At 44.7% G+C, this 17012-nt stretch overlaps 1 protein-coding gene across 4 annotated transcripts in view; it reads left to right on the plus strand.

Moving 5' to 3' along the window:
• Positions 1-17012, plus strand: part of cux2 (cut like homeobox 2) — a 150490-nt gene that overhangs the window by 110443 nt on the left and 23035 nt on the right. For all 4 annotated transcript variants that reach the window (XM_008119875.3, XM_062958703.1, XM_062958702.1 and 1 more), the window contains 10 exons: positions 7946-8083; positions 9087-9213; positions 10186-10262; positions 10547-10613; positions 11429-11477; positions 11565-11669; positions 12571-12762; positions 13349-13407; positions 15192-15240; positions 16350-16449. In XM_008119875.3, coding sequence (XP_008118082.2) covers positions 7946-8083; positions 9087-9213; positions 10186-10262; positions 10547-10613; positions 11429-11477; positions 11565-11669; positions 12571-12762; positions 13349-13407; positions 15192-15240; positions 16350-16449 — 963 coding nt within the window. The remainder of the gene's footprint in view (positions 1-7945; positions 8084-9086; positions 9214-10185; positions 10263-10546; positions 10614-11428; positions 11478-11564; positions 11670-12570; positions 12763-13348; positions 13408-15191; positions 15241-16349; positions 16450-17012) is intronic.

The raw sequence follows: 17012 nt of genomic DNA on the forward strand, positions 1-17012 counted from the left end.
GTTTAAAAAGTTTGGGGACCCCTGACTTAAGCAATGTCAATATCTCCACTGCAGGGTTGTTGTATGTTTTCCAGGCTGTCTGGCCCTGTTCTAGAAGTATTCTCTCCTGACGTTTCGCCCACATCTATGGCAGGCATCCTCAGAGGTTGTGAGGCATGGAGAAACTCGGCAAGGAAGGTTAATATATATCTGTGGAGAGTCCAGGGTGTGAGAAGAGTTCTTTGTCAGTTGGAAGTCAGCATGAATGTTGCAGTTAATCACCTTAATTAGCATTGGAAAGGTTTGTCTCTTGCCTGGAGGGCATCCTTTGTTCAGAGTCATTAGCCGTTCCTGGAGCTCCTCTGCCCTCAGAGTGTTGCTTCCCATCTACTGTTCTGATTTTTGAGTTTTTTAATACTGGTAGCCCGATTTTGTTCATGTTCATGGTTTCCTCCTTTCTGTTGAAGTTGTCCACATGCTTGTGAATTTCAACGGCTTCTCTGTGTAGTCTGACATGATAGTTGTTGGAGTGGTCCAGCATTTCTGTGTTCATTTCCCAGACATTTTGGAATAACAGAAATGTGTTTGAGTTGCTGAGAGTTCTCCGGGCTGTCTGACCGTGTTCCAGAAGCATTATTTCCCGACGTTTCACCCACATCTGTGGCAGGCATCCTCGGAGGTTGTGAGGTCTGTTGGAAACTAGGCAAGTGGGGTTTATCTAGTAAAGGTAAAGGTTTTCCCCTGACGTTAAGTCCAGTTGTGTCCGACTCTGGGGGTTGGTGCTCATTTCCATTTCTAAGATGAAGAGCCGGCGTTGTCTGTAGACACCTCCAAGGTCATGTGGCCGGCATGACTGCATGGAACGCCGTTACCTTCCCGCCGGAGCAGTACCTATTGATCTACTCATATTTATAATAATAATAATAACTTTATTTTTATACCCTGCCTCTATCTCCCCAAAGGGGACTCAGGGCGGCTGACATGGGGCCAAGCCTGAATAAAAACAATAGCAATATAAAACACAACAATAGACAAAAAACATGCACAATTATAAAAATGTAAACATTAGCCAATAAAAACAAATGACAAGAACTAATAAATACATGGATCAAAACGGAGAGGTTGTAAAAGTAGACTGGGTAACATTTGCATGTTTTCAAAATGCTAGGTTGGCAGGAGCTGGGGCTAACTGTGGGTGCTCACTCCGCTCCCCGGGTTTGAACCTGAGACCTTTCGGTCTGCAAGTTAACACACTGTGCCACCGAGGCTCTGGGGTTTATCTACCTGTGGAATATTGTCCAGGGTGGGAGAAAGAACTCTTGTCTGTTGGAGGCAAGTGGGAATGTTGCCATTGGCCAGCTTGATTAGCACTGAATGGCCTGGCAGCCTGACTTCTTCCTGCCTGGGGGAATCTTTTGTTGGGAGGTGTTCTTCCTGGACATCCCTTTCCCTGACAAGGAAGGCTCTACACCTATAAATACAGGTGTATGTGTAGACAAGCGCATTCTTTGTCGGAGGCTTCCGAAGCCGAGCCGAAGCGCCTGATTCAACACTTTTCCAGACTTCTTTCTTCTCCTTTTCTGAATGGCTTCTGTCAACGCAAACCTCCAGCGGAGAAATAGCGGAGGGAAAGTGTGATGCCTCAGCAAGTATTTTGATCAAGGGAGAGCCGGGGCTTGTGGGCCTGTAATTACGAGAAGAAACGTCGTCAATCTTTCGGATATTGTTCACACAGATGTGGCACAGAGAAGCCAGCCCTGCCCGCCTCTGTATTTTGGGGCGGGGGAAGCAGCAACAGGGTATTAACAGCACAATTAATGACATTGTTGTTGAGAAGGGTTTGATTTCAGCCTCCGTTTTGACTTGCGGGGCGATGACAGCTGATTTCTTCCTTGCGTTTTAGGTACAACAGCCTCCCCGCACCCAAAATACAGTCACCCTCACCCTCTCTCACACACTTTAGCTCACTTTCTTGTGAACGAAAGGCTTTTACAAATCTAGAATTGAGTTTGGGATTCAGTTTCCTGGGGACTTGAAGTCCCTAAGTCTTGATAGTAAAGGTAAAGGTTTCCCCTGACATTAAGTCTAGTTGTGACCGACTCTGGGGATTGGTGCTCATCTCCACTTCTAAGCCCAAGAGCCGGCGTTGTCCGTAGACACCTCCAAGGTCATGTGGCCATTGGCATGACTGCATGGAGCGCTGTTACCTTCCCACCGTAGCAGTACCTATTGAACTACTCACACTCTGGGGGTTGGTTCTCATCGCCATTTCTAAGCTGAAGAGCCGGCATTGTCCGTAGACACCTTCAAGATCATGGTGGCCAATGGCATGACTGCATGGAGCGCTGTTACCTTCTCGCCGTAGCAGTACCTATTGATCTACTCGCACTCTGGAGGTTGGTGCTCATCTCCATTTCTAAGCCCAAGAGCCGGCGTTGTCCATAGACACCTCCAAGGTCATGACTGCATGGAGTGCCGTTACCTTCCCGCTGGAGCGGTACCTATTGATCTACTCACATTGGCATGTTTTCGAACTGCTAGGTTGGCAGGAGCTGGGGCTAACAGTGGGTGCTCATTCCGCTCCCGGGATTTGAACCTGGGACTTTTTAGTCCACAAGTTCAGCAGCTCAGCGCTTTAACACACTGTGCCACCAGGGGCCTTGATAGGCATCCCCTAAGATCAACTTGGCAACTTTGGCAGGATGGACACATAATATTGCAAAGGTTTTGATAGCTCTTAACACAAGCAGGTGGTTAAAACAGAGTTGTTGTGTGTTTGGCCATGTTCCAGAAGTATTCTCTCCTGACGTTTCACCCACATCTATGGCAGGCATCCTCAGAGGTTGTGAGGTATGGAGAAACTCTGTTGTGGTTTTCGAGAGCACAACTGTCTTCTTCGAAAGGCTTATTTTCTTAACGCTTTATAAAAATAAATCACGCAGGTCCTGAGCATCTCATTTACTGCAATGAGTGCATGTTAATAATTCGTTGTTTCCAGGCTTTGCCAGCAGGCTTTGCCCCAGGATCAGCCTGACTGTGAGAATGCTTCTCGCGGAAGGAGGTCAACCCAGGAGAGGAAGCCAGGCTGGTTGTGAAAAGAGAGGCCCTGTGAGTAGCTGGAAGCAAAGAGCTCCGCTTGGCCAGAGGAATGGTTGGCCTGTGATGTTTGCTTATCAGCTTGCCTTGACAGAACCGCACTCTGTGTATGCTCTTTGGCATCTCCTTGCAGTTATCCAGACATCCAAGAAAAGTGTCGCCTTGGTTCCTTTGTTGACTCAACCCACTTGTCAAGGGGGTCTTCCGTTTTTCTTATGGCTTCTCCAAATATTATTGTCTCTTCCAGCGGTCATGTTCTTTCTTGATACGGTCAAAGTATGATGACTTCAGTTTGGTCCTTTTGGCTTCTAGGGAAAGTGAGGTTTGCTCTGAGGACTGCTTGTTTGTCTGTTTTACAGCCCATGCTATCTATAAAGCCCCTCCAACACTTCCTGGGAGTTATAGTTTCCCAAGGTCCATACCCTTCTCTGGGTGAATCTGCATTGGAGAATAAATACAGTAGAGAGCCATTGTAAATGCTGTTGTTGTTATTGTTATTATTATTATTAGGAGCCCCTGGTGGCACAGTGTGTTAAAGCGCTGAGCTGCTGAACTTGCAGATCGAAAGGTTGCAGGTTCGAATCCGGGGAGCAGAGTGAGCACCTGCTGTTAGCTCCAGCTTCTGCCAACCTAGCAGTTCGAAAACATGCAAATATGAGTAGATCAATAGGTACCACTCCGGCAGGAAGCTAACGGCGTTCCATGCAGTCTTGCCAATGGCCACATGACCTTGGAGGTGTCTACGGACAATGCCGGCTCTTCGGCTTAGAAATGGAGATGAGCACCAACCCCCAGAGTCGGACACAACTGGACTTAACATCAGGGAAGCCTTTACCTTTACCTATTATTATTATTATTATTATTATTATTATTATTATTATTATTTTATTATGACACAGAAAACAAGATAGATATGCTGGATTTCATATCACAAAATCACAAGTCAAACACTTCCCAAGTTTCTAGGACTGTGTGATGTATTTTCAGATGATGCGCGCAGATCCCAGCAGGGTGGCCTTTTGCAGTTGGCAGATCGTAATTTTGTCAATGTCTATTGTTTCCAAATGCCGGCTGAGTTCTTTTGGCACGGCACCCAGTGTGCCCATCACCACCGGAACCACCTGCACTGGTTTCTGCCAGAGTCTTTGAAGTTCAGTCTTGAGGTCCTGATAGTGGCTGAGTTTTTCCTGTTGTTTTTCGTCAATGCGACTGTCACCTGGGATGGCGACATCAATGATCCAAACCTTTTTCTTTTCCACAACTGTGATGTCTGGTGTGCTATGTTCCAGAACTTTGTCAGTCTGGATTCGGAAGTCCCACAGTATCTTTGCGTGCTCATTTTCCAATACTTTTGCAGGTTTGTGATCCCACCAGTTCTTTCCTGCTGGGAGGTGGTACTTGAGGCATAAGTTCCAATGAATTATTTGGGCCACATAGTTGTGCCTCTGTTTGTAGTCTGTCTGTGCGATTTTCTTACAGCAACTGAGGATATGATCAATGGTTTCGTCAGTTTCCTTGCACGGTCTGCATTTTGGGTCATCAGCTGATTTTTCGATCTTGGCCTTAATTGCATTTGTTCTGATAAATGTCTCCATGCTGTTCAGTCCCGGGAGTCATAGTTTCCCAAGGTGCATACCCTTCTCTGGGTGCATCTACACTGTGGAATGAGTGCAGTTGGACCTTACTTTAAATGCATGTCTCCATGAGATGGTCTTGGGAATTGCAGTTTCCCAAGGTCCATGAACCTTCTCTGGGCGCATCTCCACTGTGAAATGAATGCAGCTGGACCTTACTTTAAATAAGTAGGTCCTGGAAGTCATGGATGTTATAGTTTTTCAAGGTCCGCACCCTTTGCTGTGGGACAGCCCAGAGAGAGAGGAAGAGTGCATCACCGCCTCCATGCCACCATATTGACAGACATATAAGAGGCTTCCTTTGATTTCTGCCATCTGTAACTGTTGCTGGTTTGGTCTAAAGTTTGAACAACAGAGCCTTGCACCAACCAGCCGCTGCTCTCTTTGCCCGTTTCTTGACCCTAGACGATTTCATTCTCTTTGGGCTCCACCCCTCAAGACAAAAAAAAAAAACAATGGGGATGGGTCAGTGTGACAGATGAGAAAACATCGTCCGAGTTACAATCAGAGCCGTTTTCGTGAACTTATTAAAAAAGAGCCCGACTTGTAAATTAATTTGTTCGTGTCGTACAATGGCAGTGCAGATGGACTCATTAGCATGCACACAACAAATAATTATGGATGAATTTTTTCGCCGGCCTTCCTAATGGGCTTGCTGGGTTAATTATGTCAATGTATAATTACATTGGTCCTGGGAGGCATAATGGAGCCCCCCTGCCGAGCCGAGGCTGGCTAATGATGGCGGGTGGATGATGGAGGGGGACGGGCCCTGCTTGGAATGCACCTGCTTCCCTCGGCAGAACTCGCTTTTCTCTTCTCGCGGCCTAAGCAAACAGGCATTATCGGCAGAACGTGCCGTTGGATAGTAACTCCAGCAGGCTCGCGGCAGCACCAGGGACGGGGCGGGACATCCTCTAAGCCCGAGATGGAAGGAGCTTATTTTGCGCCGCTTGCTCTTTTCCACCACTGCGGTCCTGGCGGAGCAGCTCGTTCCTTACTGAACGAGATGTTGGGCAGGATGGACATCAGCCTCCGAGTCTACTCTGTCCATCCTGAGCTGAACCCTCGCTATACGTTGCCTTTGGTGTTGTAAGTTGCGGAGTCCCATCTGTTGTGTCCATGACTGCGAGGTGTACAAGACTTGTGTTGTGTTGTGGTCCTGAAGGGGCAAAGATGTAAAAGATGTAAAAATATTCCTCTTAATCCAGAGTCAAAAGCAGGAGGCCCCTTTTCTGTGGAGAGGGCGAGGAAGGACACCACGAAAGTTGGATACTCGAAGATAAGCCGAGTTTTTCAGCCCTTATTTATGAGCTGAAAAGGCCTCCCTCGGCTTATGACCGGGCAAGAGATACGTTGCAATATGTGATCTATTTCCCTCTTCTCCTCCCTTATCAGTGTGTTTTCTTTTGCAAAGCCTCCCTGCAGGCTATTGCTTGCAATATGTGATCTATTTCTCTCTTCTCCTCCCTTATCAATGTGTTTTCTTTTGCAAAGCCTCCCTGCAGGCTATTGCTTGCAATATGTGATCTATTTCTCTCTTCTCCTCCCTATCAGTGTGTTTTCTTTTGCAAAGCCTCCCTGCAGGCTATTGCTTGCAATATGTAATCTATTTCTCTCTTCTCCTCCCTATCAGTGTGTTTTCTTTTGCAAAGCCTCCCTGCAGGCTATTGCTTGCAATATGTGATCTATTTCCCTCTTCTCCTCCCTTATCAGTGTGTTTTCTTTTGCAAAGCCTCCCTGAAGGCTATTGCTTGCAATATGCGATCTATTTCTCTCTTCTCCTCCCTTATCAGTGTGTTTTCTTTTGCAAAGCCTCCCTGAAGGCTATTGCTTGCAATATGCGATCTATTTCTCTCTTCTCCTCCCTTATCAGTGTGTTTTCTTTTGCAAAGCCTCCCTCGCTCTTAATCAAGGGAATGTTTTGAAAAGAGAGACACCCTTGCAAGTCAGGAAGAAGAAAAATATATATTCATTAATCTTATGAAAGCATTTTCCCCTGAAATATTTATTAAACTCTCCTACAGATATATAGGCATTAACCCCTTGTAAGCTTTTGCCATCTCTTTGTACCTTTATATGTGTATCTATATACAGTAGAGTCTCACTTATCCAACACTCTCGTATCCAACGTTCTGGATTATCCAACGCATTTTTGTAGTCAATGTTTTCAATACATTGTGATATTTTGGTTGAATGTTTGCCTGTTACTATGTTGGAAGCCAGCCTGAGTCCCCATGGGGAGATAGGGTGGGATCCAAATGAAGTTTTTATTATTATTATTATTATTATTATTATTATTATTATTATTATTATTATTAGGTTATTGTTGATACCATATTGTTTTTGTTGCCCCTCTTTTCCACTTATAGAGCTAGTTTATTGTTTTTCTTTGAAATACGGTAAGTATTCAAAAACATTTAACCTACTGATGCCTCGATTAATGAAATTTTATTGGTATCTATTTTTATTTTGAAATTTACCCATAGCTGCTGCATTTCCCACCCTCGGCTTGTACTCGAGTCAATAAGTTATCCCAGTTTTTTGTGGTAAAATTAAGTGCCTCGGCTTATATTCGGGTCGGCTTATACTCGAGTATATACGGTATTTATTGTGTGGCAATAGCAATGTGACAAATACATTCATACATGCAATCAAATGATTTGTCCAATTTTCAAAATGGTTGCAAATATGTGGAACCCCTGTCCCCTAGCCACGTTCACAAACTCTTCATACTTCTGGGAGATGTTTGAAAAATTAGTGCTGTTTGTTTGCATGGAGTGACAGTGAAGCCCGGCTAAGACCTTGGGTGAATAGACATTGCATCCTCAAGATACATTCTAGGGCTTCACAGGAAAACATTTCCTGAATGTAGAAATATCATCATCTTGTGTCAAGTGTTGTGGCGTCTAGCTGCTTTCAAAGTCCTCAGGGCAAACCTTGGCAGAGCCTTTAAAAACAAACAAACAGGTAAACCAATGGTTTTAGTCATGCCAAGAGCGTAGGTACTTTTTTGTCCCCTGCCTCGACATTTTCCCAGTGCCGTCGTTGTGTATCTGCGGGTGAGATTCTTTGAAACAGCTCCTGTATTGCATACCAGCTGCCCGGAAACCTCCTTGCAATAAAAATGACAAAAAGGGGAGGAGGGAGAGAAATTTGCCATTGTCAGATACTACTTTGCTGCCAAGAACATGAAATGGAGTGCTGACCCTTCTGCCTTTGCCCTCTTCCTCATCTAGATCCTTCCCCCACCCTGGAGACCACACGAAGCCTCGAAGACCGGCGCCAGCAGCTCCATTGCCTTGGTCCAGAGAACCCACCTTTGAAGGAGCTGAACCGGCCATGGAAGAACAACGCTGAGCTCCTGTGCTCCAAAGGTACCAGACACCCTTCCTTGTGCCTTGGTCTAGTTGCCCACCTTGATGGGGTGAGTTCAAAGATTTGAGAATGTAGGAGGATAGGACCATATTCAGATGTGGAAAATGAACACGTGTGATGATATGGTAATCCCTCTTGAGTCTGTGAGATTTACCGCTTCATAGGAAATCTGCTACTAAACAGGAGCTTTTTTGTTGAGTTCCATGGTCAAGAGAAGCAGTTGGCGAAAATACAAAAATGGCCTGCCTCAGGGGAGCGTGCTTACCCCATCAATGTTCACCATTTACATAAATGACCAGCCACGGCCAGAAGAGACAGAGAGTTTCATCCATGCTGACGATCCTGCCATCACCGCTCAAGCAGGGAAGTTTGAAATGTTTGAACAGAAGCTCTCTGAAGCTTTAGGTGCTCTTACTGCCTATTACAAGGAAAAAGAGCTGATTCCTAATCCATCTAAAACACCGATGTGTGCTTTCCATCTTAAGAACAGACAAGCATCTCGAGCTCTGAGGATGACCTGGGAAGGGACCCCACTGGAGCATTGCAGCACAACAAAATACCTGGGAATTACCCTGGACCATTCTGCCACATGCACAATGGAGGACTTTCTCACAGTGACACCAGAGGCACTCCAAGTGGTCAAAAGAAATCTAGTATAGTGCCAGGTTTTGAACTTTGTTTGTGTTTTTAAATGCATTATAACTGTATCCTCAGTTCATGTCTGACACGATAAATAAAACCTATGTCTTGGTACACCATTTAGCCATAGCTGATTCAATGGATTTGCTCCATTTGGGATTACAATGAGGCAGGCTTTAACCTAAGATAACCTGTCCAGAAAGTTGCCCCTTTGTCTGTTCTTTGAACACCATGCCTTGGCATGACTCTGAAGTGTGATTTATCACTGGGAAAGGCAGGATGCCACCTCTCGGACTGATGGCTTGTCCTCGGGTGACTTTTCTGGCCTATTCCGCCCTAATACCGAATTTTGTCTCCTTCCAGAGCAAAGAGAGGGGACGCCTCCGCCAGGACTTGCTGCTTCTGCGGGGGGCAGGCCCACCACCAACAGCAAAGCACTCCTGACAGCGGAGACGTTCTTGCTGCAGAAAAATCAGGCTGAGGAGCAAAAGTACGTGAGTAGCTGGGGAAGGAGCTGGGTGGGAGCAAAATGGGATGGCCATCATCTTTGGGATTCAGTTGCCTTATATAATGGTGTGGAGATGGATTGTTTTTATTAAATTATATATATAACCGCTGCCACCAATGTAAAGATGGGTTGTTGTATGTCTTTCGGGCTGTGTGGCCATGTTCCAGAAGTATTCTCTCCTGACGTTTCGCCCACATCTATGGCAGGCATCCTCAGAGGTTGTGAGGTATGGATAAACATAAAGATGTTTTATTAAATGCTGCCACCAATTAGTAAAGTCTTTATAATGCTGCCACCAGATGTAAAGGGGATTATTAACGCTTGACACCACTTTTGGGAAGATACAGCTACCAACTGTCTCAGAGAGGAGACCTTTTACATTTTGTTTTTCTTTCTCTTCTTGTTTACTTATGATGGTAATATATGTGTCAGAGGCTGAGATGTTTGAAGAACAATAACAAGTTTATTCAGGCACAGAGCTTAGTGGTTACAATACCTTTTCTTCTTAGAGGCACTTTGTTAACAGTTGCAAAGCTAGAATGAGGTGTTTCAAACTCCTTAAAAAGTCACTTCTTTCTCTACTGCTTTAAACCGCAGTCACCCTGTGAATTACAATCACAGATTATCTGTTCCTTATCAGGACACAGATTACCTAAAAATAAGTCACCAAACTTATTTTAAACTGACTCAAAAATAAGCAATTGAGCCTCCCTGATTCCTTCAACAAGGATCAGTCTTCCCTGTACCTCATCAGGGCACAGACTAACTGCTTCTTTTTAAAACCAAAATGGCAGTTGGCTCCGCCCACTTCTCCATGGCAACCAACTCTTGAGTGCAGAGATGCCATAACTGAAATATTGACCCTTTTAATACACAATTAAACATAACATCTGTAAACTAAAAATTCACACTTCATTACAAACGGTAAGAAAGAGAATCCATCTCTTCTTTCAGGGACTTTAAAGAAGTACAGATCACTTTGGCTGCTCGGCTGGGGGAAGCCGAAAAGAAGATCAAAGTACTTCATTCTGGTAGGTTAATGCTCATTTGGGAAATTGATTGATTGATTTAGCTGAGCACCTTTGGCCCTTTGTTTTAAATTAATTTTCTGTGGATTCATGCTCAAGACTGCTTGTCTGTCCATCGTCACATTTTTAACTCTTAAGTGAGAGCTGGTTTCTTCTCCCAAACTACCACCGGTGGTCCCCTGTTGATGTCGGGCAAGTCCTCCCCATTTCTCTCCCTCGTCATCTATCCACATCCAATGAAAATACATGTCTTACCCTCTGCTGTTGTTTCCCCCCCTTATGGTCAGCACTAAAGACAACACAGACCGAGCTGGTTGACCTGCATTGTAAATATGATGAAGAAAAAGCAAAGAAGTAAGTCAGTCTTCTTTTTCTACTTAGCAACATTTATGGAAGTAGGGTTGTTGTATGTTTTCCGGGCTGTATGGCCATGGAAATATTTTATGGAAGTATTTATTTGTCCTTTCCCATGTTCTTGGGCACGTTTGATGGGAACGTGGGCTTCGGGTGTGTTTGGTGGATGACAAAAGGACACCAAGGAAAGAGCCAGCTTAACCTCTCTGGAAGGGAATTCCAGAAACTAGGAGCAGCCATGGAGAAGGCCCCTTCTATGTTTCCACAAAATGTGTGAAGTTTTTCCTGGAAGATCATACCTGAACCTGAGCCATATAAGACGTTCTAGCTCTATAACCAGCATTGAGCTTTCAGTCTATGGTATTTATAGTAAAGGCCAACCTAAACATCCAAGTTTTCAGTTGTTTTCAGATGTAGGTGAACTACAACTCCTATAAATTCCTCCAAAGACCTCCAGTATTTGTTGTTGATCATGAGGGTTCTGTGAGTCAAGTTAGCTCCAGGTTCATTGTTGGTGGAGTTCACAGTGCTCTTAGATTGCAGGTGAACTATACATCCCAGTCCCTACAACTCCTATAAATCCAGTTTCAATTTACTCCTGATCCCCTACTGTTGAAAGAAGAGGGTTTCGAACACAGTGCAGGCGCCACATGCATGTTTTAAGGTCTAAGGGAGTGGGTGGGGTGTACTTTTGAATATTTCTCCATGTCAAAGGCATCCTAGGGCCCTGGTGGGTCTCAGTGGGGTAGATGGTGTCTAGATCTCGCTCTAAATTGTACACATTCTAACTGGTTGACTTTGCTTTTCTGCCCCAGGACAGATGAAGTGGCCATGATCATGGCGAACCTTGAAAAAGCCCATCAGGTAACAGTTATGGAACGTGTGGGTTGGGTGGCGGGACTGCTCTATGGACTCCCCTCTCAAACCCCATCTGTTCCCTTTCCATTGCAGAGAACCGAGACTGCCCAGCGGGAGGTGGAGACCCTTCGGGAGCAGCTGGCCTCTGTCAACAGCTCCCTTCGCCTGGCTTGTTGCTCGCCCCAAGGATCCAGCGGGGTAAGGGCCGGGAGGGCCATAGGCCCTCCGAAGCATGGCCTAAGCAAATTGCACCCATTTGGTTGCCTAAAAAAAAAAACCAGGTCAGAACTGGACTGGAAAACTCATAGCAACCCACGTTGAAAATTCTCTGCAGATATGTACAAGGATTGAATGGAAAGTAATGCCTCCACCTTCGTTACTTGGGTTTGGATGGGAATATTGTAATAAACGCAGAAATAATCCTTAGAATATTTATTTATTTATTTATTTGCAGTATTTATATTCCGCCCTTCTTTCTCACCCCGAAAGGGACTCAGGGCGGATTACAATGAACACATATATGGCAAACATTCAATACCAACAGACAAACAACGTTCAGTTTTAGACAGACACAGAGGCATTTTTAACATTTTTCCAGCTTCACGATTCCGGCCACAGGGGGAGCTGTTGCTTCACCATCCAGTAGTGGCTGTACTTCCTCATTCCTTTCCTCGTGTTTTGCTGACAGTTTTATGGTGTTGTAAATTAGTTAAATTAGCCTCCCCGCATAAAGCGTCCCTAAATTTCCCTAATTGACAGATGCAACTGTCTTTCGGGGCTGCATAGGTCAACAGCAAGCCGGGGCTATTTAATGGTTGGGGGCTTAACCTGACCCGGGCTTCGAACTCATGACCTCTCGGTCAGTAGTGATTTATTGCAGCTGGTTACTAGCACTATTCACTTTTCCACATAATCACCAGACGATTGGATACATTTCTGCCAACGATGAACAAGTTTTCTGAAGCCGTCACGGAAGAAATTATATTTAACGATATACAGTAGAGTCTCACTTATCCAAGCCTCGCTTATCCAAGTTTCTGAATTATCCAAGCCATTTTTGTAGTCAATGTTTTCAATAGTTTCATCTCTTCTTTTGTAGGACAAAATGAATTACGCTTTGTGCCCGGGGCCGAGGCTCGAGGCAGCGCTAGCCTCCAAGGATCGGGAAATCCTTCGCCTTCTCAAAGAAATCCAGCACTTGCAAAACACCCTGCAGGAAATGGAGGAGTCTTCCGCCAGTCAGATTGCAGACCTAGAGCAGCAGTTGGCGGCCAAGAACGAGGCCATTGAGGTACATGCGGGACGGGTTGAGGCGAAGGGTTGCCCTAGGGAGTAAAATTGGATTGTACTGCCATTTCTTCCCTGCCAACTTCTCAAGATTTTCTATTCTTTTGCCTTATGCCAGACAATTGTACATAGATAGAGGTATATATAGGCTTTTCCCATCTTCGGCATCTTGGAGGCTTGCGCTCGGTTCTGGCCACCGGGAGGTGCTGTTGCTCCATCTCCCTGCTGAAGAGCTTTGTTTGTAAACTTCCTCCTTGATCAAATCGCCAGCATTTTTCTGGCATTTAAATACCTCCCCGCTTTTATCTACTCATGTCTTATCTACTCACGTTTTCTTTTGAACCCCTCGGTAGGCGGAAGCTGGGCTAAAGGCCAGGATGTCACCCTGACCCAGGCTTCGAACTGTCAACCTTTTGCTTGACAAGATTAACTGGAGCTGGTGGTTTAACCTGCTGTGCTAAAGCCTGTCCCACAGTTACTTCTTAGAGTTGATTTATCGCCATAAACTCGATATCTGATTCTGATTGCTTTTTCACATGTGTTTATACGTGCATTGCTCTATTCCATATATACATCCATATTTCTTTTAGAAGTTGGAAGAGAAATTACGAGCCCAGTCAGATTATGAGGAGATCAAGACAGAACTGAGGTAAGGTCCCCCTTCTTTTGAGCGAGAGGCCCAGCAAAAAGGATTTGTTTGCCTGTATATTGTTGGAGCTAGTCGCACACATCTTTTTGCCTTGCTCAGCTGTGTCAATGATTCTGTTTTGCTGTTTAGTGATTCGACTGCTCCAATAGTTTTACTGACCGTGAGTCCTCAATATCCATATTAATTTTTGACTTATTTAATGATGATTGAAATTGGAGCCGTTGCAGAAAAATTTCCAAGTAGAGCTCATTGAATTTCAGAAGGATAGAAACTGCAAGCATTCGTTTGAATCTGATTCTCTCAAGGATTTTTAATACTAAAATTTGAGAAATTGCCTTGCGCTATCTTGTGCTCTTCTCCACAACTTATTTATGCAAACAAGGGTTTTCTGCTTTGCTGGTAATTAAAAACAAGTCCAGGATTTGATTGAAAGTAAGTGATGATATGCGTGTAGCTTTGAGCAATAGTAAAGGTAGAGGTTTCCCCAGATGTTAAGTTTTGCTGTTTAGTGATTTGACAGCTCCAGTAGTTTTACTGACCATGAGTCCTCAATATCCATATTAATTTTTGACTTATTTAATGATGATTGAAATTGGAGCGGTTACAGAAAAATTTCCAAGTACAGCTCATTGAATGTCAGAAGGATAGAAACTGCAAGCATTCGTTTGAATCTGATTCTCTTAAGGGTTTTTAATACTAAAATTTGAGAAATTGCCTTGCGCTATCTTGTGCTCTTCTCCACAACTTATTTATGCGAACAAGGGTTTTCTGCTTTGCTGGTAATTAAAAACAAGTCCATGATTTGATTGAAAATAAGTGATGATATGTGAGTAGCTTTGAGCAATAGTAAAGATAAAGGTTTCCCTTGACGTTAAGTCTAGTTGTGTCCAACTCTGGGGGTTGGTGCTCATCTCCATTTCTAAGCCAAAGAGCCAGCATTGTCCGTAGACACCTCCAAGGTGATGTGACCGGCATGACTGCATGGAGTGTCATTACCTTCCCGCTGTGGAGCCCCCAATGACGTAGTGGACTAAAGCCTCGTGACTTGAAGGTTGGGTTGCTGACCTGAAAGCTGCCAGGTTCGAATCCCACCCGGGGAGAGTGCGGATGAGCTCCCTCTATCAGCTCCAGCTCCATGTGGGGACATGAGAGAAGGCTCCCACAAGGATTTTTTTTTCGTGTCAGGAGCAACCGGAGTTGCTTCTGGAGTGAGAGAATTGGCCGTCTGCAAGGACGTTGCCCAGGGGACATTGCCCGGATGTTTTGATGTTTTACCATCCTTGTGGGAGGCTTCTCTCATGTCCCTGCATGGAGCTGGAGCTGAAAGAGGGAGCTCATCCGCGCTCTCCCCGGGTGGGATTCGAACCTGGCAGCTTTCAGGTCAGCAACCCAACCTTCAAGTCACTAGGCTTTTATCCCCTAGGCCACCGGAGACTCCTTCAAGGATGGTAAAAACATCAAAACACCCAGGGCAATGTCCTTGCAGATGGCCAATTCTCTCACTCCAGAAGCGACTCAAGTTGCTCCTGACACACACACACACAAAAAAAAACCCTTCCCGCCAGAGTGGTACCTACTGATCTACTCACATTTGCATGTTTTTGAACTGCTAGGTTGGCAGAAGCTGGGGCTAACAGCGGGATCTCACCCCGCTCCCCAGATTTGAACCTCTAACCTTTCGGTCCCCAAGTTCAACAGTTCAGTGGTTTAATCCACTGCACCACTGGAGGCTTCCAGCTTTATATATATTTTTTTTCATTAACGCCACTGTTTCCTTCTTGCAGCATCTTGAAAGGGATGAAGCTGGCCTCCTCCAACTGCAGCCTCTCCCAGGCAAGTGCTCTTCTGTGTGAAGAACGGACATGTCCCAATGGGTCTGGCTGGGCTGGGACACAAGTTATAGTTCAAAAACTATTTTGGTCAAACTCTGTGCAGTGGCCAAGTGATGTAAAACAGTGGTCCTCAGCCTATGGTCTTCTGGGTGTTTTGAACTTCAGCTCAACTAACCCTTGATAATTGGCTATGCTTCTCTGAGTTTGAAGTCCAAAATATATGGACGACCAGATGCAGAGAATTACCGATGAAAACGGCCGTTAATATGATGGTATTAAGCTATTTGGTGACTGGGCGGTTCCAAAGGCGATACTGTCATAAATTAACTTTTCCAAGCTTAGTTTGCACTAAGGCTCTGCAAAACCCTGCCTCAAAAGGCCTGTAAAATCCCTGTAAAATCCCTTTGTGAAGATATTTTGAGGTTTAGAGCACTGTTTGGGCTCTTAGGCAGATGGGGTTATTCTGTAGCTGTAACCTGGTCTATTTGTCTCTAAATTTGTATCCACCAATTTTTTTTTTGAAGGCAATGCCTATAAAACGTACATAGCGAAATACAAAATAACAAAAGGGGAAGATAAACAATCAGTGGAACAATAAAAGCAACAGTCAGAATTATTGTAACAAGTTTTGAGGTCACTTGCAACTTACAAAAGTTGCATTGCTTGCTTTGTTGCCATTTTTTTATTTTACTGTTTTTATTCTATATTGTCACTGTATATTTTTATTGCCCACAAGTTTTGAATCTAAGGTCCTTTACACACAGCTGAATAAAATCCCACGTTATCTGCTTTGAACATTATCTGGACTCAGCTAACCCAGTTCAAAGCCGATATTGTGGGTTATTCTGCTATTCTGCCTTGATATTCTGGGTTATATGGCTGTGCGGAAGGGCCCTAAGAGGATCTGTGAAACACTTGAAAAAACTTTGTCAGTTTGAACCTTTTTACAATTTTTTTTATTTATTACAATATTTATATCCCGCCCTTCTCACCCAACAGGGAACTCAGGGCGGCTTACAATAAAACGCATATATAAAAATTATACAGTGCAATATAATAATATTTTACAACCCTTTCCCTTTGCTCCTTGTTTTATCTTAATGATTATAGAGCATATCAAAACCCGCTGACACGTTGCTTCTGGAAAAGGACTCTTTCTACCCATCACAGAAATACCTTTTGGAAAAGCGAAGCCTCGTCCCCAGCACTGGTAGGTTGAGAACAAGGGAGCGTTTGAAAACGTGTTTGGGTAAAGAGGTTCTCCCTTGCCTATTCGTCCGGAATTATTTCCAATTATAAAGCCATTATTCTAGGTGTTTATTTATCCTGCATATAGGCCACCTAATGCGCAAGTTACCCTTCGCACAATTAAAACTTGTGCGCCATCTGCACCCGTATCTTGAGATGTCAGATCTGGCCATGGTAGTCCATGCCTTGGTTACTTCCCGTCTGGACTACTGCAACCCTTTCTACGTGGGGCTGCCTTTGAACATAGTTTGGAAGCTCCAACTGGTTCAGGTTACTAACTGGAGCACTGTACAGGGAGCAGACAACTCCACTGTTATGGCAGCTCCATTGGTTGCCAGTCTGCTTCTGGGCTAAATACAAAGTAGTGGTTATTACCTATAAAGCCCTAAATCAGTGATTCCCAAAGTGGGCGCTACCGCCCCCTGGTGGCCGCTGCAGTGATCCAGGGGGGCGGTGATGGCTACAGGTGCATTTGGGGGAGGGGCGGGGCCTCTTCCCAAGTGCTGGAGACAGGGCTGAGCACCT

This window comes from Anolis carolinensis, chromosome X (genome assembly GCF_035594765.1).
Source record: "Anolis carolinensis isolate JA03-04 chromosome X, rAnoCar3.1.pri, whole genome shotgun sequence".
Classification (NCBI taxonomy): domain Eukaryota; kingdom Metazoa; phylum Chordata; class Lepidosauria; order Squamata; family Dactyloidae; genus Anolis; species Anolis carolinensis.